Source organism: Hyaena hyaena, unplaced genomic scaffold, assembly GCF_003009895.1.
Source record: "Hyaena hyaena isolate Hyena2069 unplaced genomic scaffold, ASM300989v1 scaffold_1019, whole genome shotgun sequence".
Taxonomy (NCBI): domain Eukaryota; kingdom Metazoa; phylum Chordata; class Mammalia; order Carnivora; family Hyaenidae; genus Hyaena; species Hyaena hyaena.
Window position 1 is genome coordinate 558158 of NW_024081642.1, and position 4226 is coordinate 562383.

Consider the following 4226-nt stretch of genomic DNA (forward strand, 5'->3'; position numbering starts at 1 on the left):
TAAGAGTCAGACATAGTGACTCCAGTTTCTAGAGCATCTTGGTTTCTAGTGCACCTTGATTTAATGGCATTTACTGCTTATCAGAAATAGCATAACGACATGAAATAAAAAGTATTCTCATAAAAACATAACTCTTCTAATATCTGCTCATTTCCTATTGAAAATCTCCTTAATCCAATAATAGTTTTACCAGATAGGTTTGTTAAATTTTTTTCCCAGTCTTTCTTTTGGTCAAGATGAATGATAAGCCAGACTTATCTGAAGTGGAGAAGTTTGACAGGTCAAAACTGAAGAAAACTAACACTAAAGAAAAAAAATATTCTCCCTTCAAAGGAAAGTAAGTCATGGGGGCTTTGTAGTTGAGACGAACAATGGTAAAAGTTGATAGGTTCAGTAAATAAACTCTTCTAGTAAATGTTGCCACAAAGTAAGCAATAATTAAAGTACCAATGTATTGGGCACCTGGGTCGCTCAGTTGGTTAAGTGTCCAACTCTTGGTTTCGGCTCAAGTCATGATCTTACGGTTTGTGAGTTCAAGCCCCATGTTGGATTTTGCGCTGCTGGTATGGAACCTGGTTGGGATTCTCTGTCTCTGTCTCTCTCTCTCTTTCCACTCCCTCTCCCTCTCTCTCTCCCTCTTCAAATAAATAAACTTAAAAAAATAAAGTACCAGTGTATTTATTTTTTATATTTTTTAATTTTTTTAATGTTTTATTTATTTCTGAGAGAGAGACAGCGTGAACAGGGGAGGGTCAGAGAAAGAGGGAGACACAGAATCTGAAACAGTCTCCAGGCTCTGAGCTAGCTGTCAGCACAGAGCCCGATGTGGGCTCGAACCCACGAGCCGTAAGATCATGACCTGAGCTGAAGCCGGACGCCCAACCCACTGAGCCACCCAGGTGCCCCAAAGTACCAGTGTATTGAATGCAACATCTAAAAATATCAAATAGTTGCTTCTTATCTGGGTTATATAAACGGTTCTCGCAAAATAGACCCTAGTAGTAATGGGAGAATTTTTAAAAAAGTAGTTGTTTTGGTTGTTGAAAAATTACCAAAAGCCGCATTAAAGCCAGTCTTAGAATATTAGATTCAGTACTAGAAACATCTTAGTTTTGTCTGATTTTTCATTATTTGCCATATATATGCATCTAAAAATTTGTGATCTCATCCCTAAAGAGCCATATAAACCTGATGACAAGATGATGTGGGAGCACCACTTTAGTTCTTGGGTATATACAAGTCTCCCAGGGATCAGTGGATCAATTTTGGCCTCCTGATTTACATACAGCCTGCTGGAGAAACTCCAAGCCAAGGGGCACATATTTTCATGTCAGCATTTGAAAGTTCCAACGTTAGTCAAAATTGTGTGAAATGGTATAACTTTCTTTTTTTAATTTTTTAAACATTTATTTATTTTTGAGAGACAGAGCATGAGCAGGGGAGGGGCAGAGAGAGGGAGACACAGAATTCAAAGCAGACTCCAGGCTCTGACCTATCAGCACATGCGGTAATCGAAACCATGAACCGTGAGATCATGACCTGAGCGAAATTGGACACTTAAATGACTGAACCACCTAGGCACGCCTGAAATGGTATAACTTTCTAATTGTATAGGGATAGACAAATCTGAATAAAATGCTTCACTTCTCTTTAGTTTTAAAATAATCTATGCACATATGCAAAAATGGCAACAGCATAAATCTACCTCTTAAATGGGGGGAAAAAAGCCCCACAGTCGATGTAGGCTCTAATGTACATTCAGGTGGCACGCGCACACACACACACACACACGCACACACACCTGAAAGCAGGTATGGCAGCCTTAAGTGACTTGGAAAAGTGCTTTTGGGGAAGAAACTGAACTTAATCTTAGGGAAATAACTTCTTTTTTTTTTTTTATGTCTTGATTTTTATTTTCTTTTTTTTTTTTTTACAAATAGTTTATTGTCAAATTAGTTTCTACATAACACTCAGTGCTCATCCCCAAAGTGCCCTCCTTCATGCCCATCCCCCCCTCCCCCCCACATCCATCAGTCCTCAGTTTTTGTCAGCATTCAAGAGTCTCTCATGGTTTGCCTCTCTCCCTTTCCCCCACCATTTCCGCCCTTCTTCTCCCCCTTGGTCCTCCGTCAAGTTCCTCCTAATCCTCCTATACGTGCAAACATATGATATTTGTCCTTCTCTGCCTGACTTATTTCGCTCAGCATAACACCCTCAAGGTCCATCCATGTTGCTACACATGGCCAGATTTCATTGTTTCTCATTGCCATGTAGTATTCCATACCAGGGAAATAACTTCTTAATGGTTTTATATGTTTGTTTTTTTCCCAGCTATCCAGCAGGAGAAAAAGTGTGTTCAAACTTCATAAAATGAGAATTTCCTCCCAAGAGCAGATTTCAACATTGCCTAAGTGTCTCAGTTTTGGGATTTTTTGTAACCTATGTGAGATTTTTAGGTACCTTCTGATGTCTTTGCACCCATACTTCCTTGCTAAGAGGTCAGGAGTAGTCAGTGTACCCTTATGTTCATTTTAAATCTTTCCATTGGTATCTAAACTCCTGCTGGAAAATGCTGTCAGTAATCCCACCATTGCTGACCTTTGTGTGTGAAGACCTTTCACCCCCTACAAGATAAACTACTTTTAACCTTCTACAATGGTTGCCTCCATTACTCCATAATCTTCATGAATTGGCATGAGTTTGCTGCTTCTCACAGTTTATTTTCATTTCTAATGTTGTAATAAAATAATAAATATAATCAATATGATAAGGCTCCTGTGTTTCATTGTTAGTGGTCTTCTAAGGAATGAAAGTACCAAGGGTACTCTTTTCAGCCCATCAAAATGGTTGCAGGAAAGCCACTTATGCAGATCATTCACATGGAATAGGCTCTCTTCTGTCCAGGTGCAGTGGGTCCTGACTTGGTGATGCTAGGTACTTTTGCCATAGAGTTGAAATCCTACAGTTTCAGAAGAAGAGGTCATGTGGACTAGACCCCTCATCTCAGACATGAAGAAATAAAAACTGGGTCTGAAGTGATGATCTAAGGTGAATAAGAGCTAGAATTTTAGCTTGGCTCTCTTGCCTACTCAAATGTACTTTTAAATTTGATGGAAGGAGATGCCCCAAATGGGATACATGGGGAAGTGGATAGGATAGGATAGGATAGGATAGGATAGGATAGGATAGGAGGCACATGCTAGCACACTCTGTGCTAAGCACATCACATTGAGCAGAAGCAGGTATCTAATACTTGCTGATGACCCACAGCACTGACCTCTGGTCTTCTTGTTCTGAACAGAATTCACTGTCTTATGAACCAAGTATTTTTGGTATGCATGGTGAGCATAAGTGTTATGGCCTGAATTGTTCTCCCCCCACCTCCAAAAAAATTTGCATGTTGAAGCCTTAATGCCTCAGGTGACTGGATCTTGACATGGGGTATTTAGGAGGTAATTAAGGTTAATTGAGGTCCTGAGGGTGGGGCCCTAATCTAACACAACTGTGGCCTTAAAAAAAGAGGAAGACGCACCAGAGATTGATCTCTCTCTCCCTGACATATGAAGACACAAGGGAGTGGCCATCTTCAAGCCAGGAAGAGAGTTCTCACCAGAAACTGACCCTGAAGGACCTTGTTCTAGGACTTCTCCAGAACTGTGAGAAAATAAATTTATGTTGTTTAAACCATGTGGTCTATGGTATTTTGTTATGGCAACTCTAATGAAAACAATAAGGAATACATATAAATAGGCAAAGCTCTGATACCTGCCCTTACTCTCATCACGTAAAATTTATAATAACCAATCACTTATAATCCCACAAATTAGAAATGTTAGCATTTGAGTATATGACAACCCACATTGTGGTCTATTAATATTCATACCTTTTCCTACAAAAAGGGATTATGCTGTCTGTACCAATTTGCAACCTCAAGTATTATCATACCATTTCCTTCTAAAGGCTGACATCCTTAAATATTGGGTTTACAGGAAGTGGAAGCTGATTTGTCTGCAATAACATAAACTTCAATAAGCAAACCAGTAGGTGGGTCAAATTTCAGTGAGGTAACACAATCACAAGGTTTAATGTAGCCAGAGGATTTGAGAGCTTAAAGTAATTATGTTGGTCATCAGTACCTTACCTCTTACCTGAAAAAATTATCTAGCAGAGTCACTCAGCTCCTTTCTGTGACAGGCTGCTTACATTGTGCCCAAACCTGCCTTCCT

The 4226-nt window shown here is 39.6% G+C and overlaps 1 protein-coding gene across 1 annotated transcript; it reads left to right on the forward strand.

The window, feature by feature from the left end:
- Window positions 1-236: 236 nt before the first annotated feature.
- TMSB15B (thymosin beta 15B) lies at window positions 237-2369 on the forward strand. Its single transcript, XM_039221764.1, is given in 3 exon segments — window positions 237-311; window positions 313-337; window positions 2332-2369. Coding segments are annotated over 3 exon segments (138 nt in total).
- The last annotated feature ends 1857 nt before the right edge of the window (window positions 2370-4226 follow it).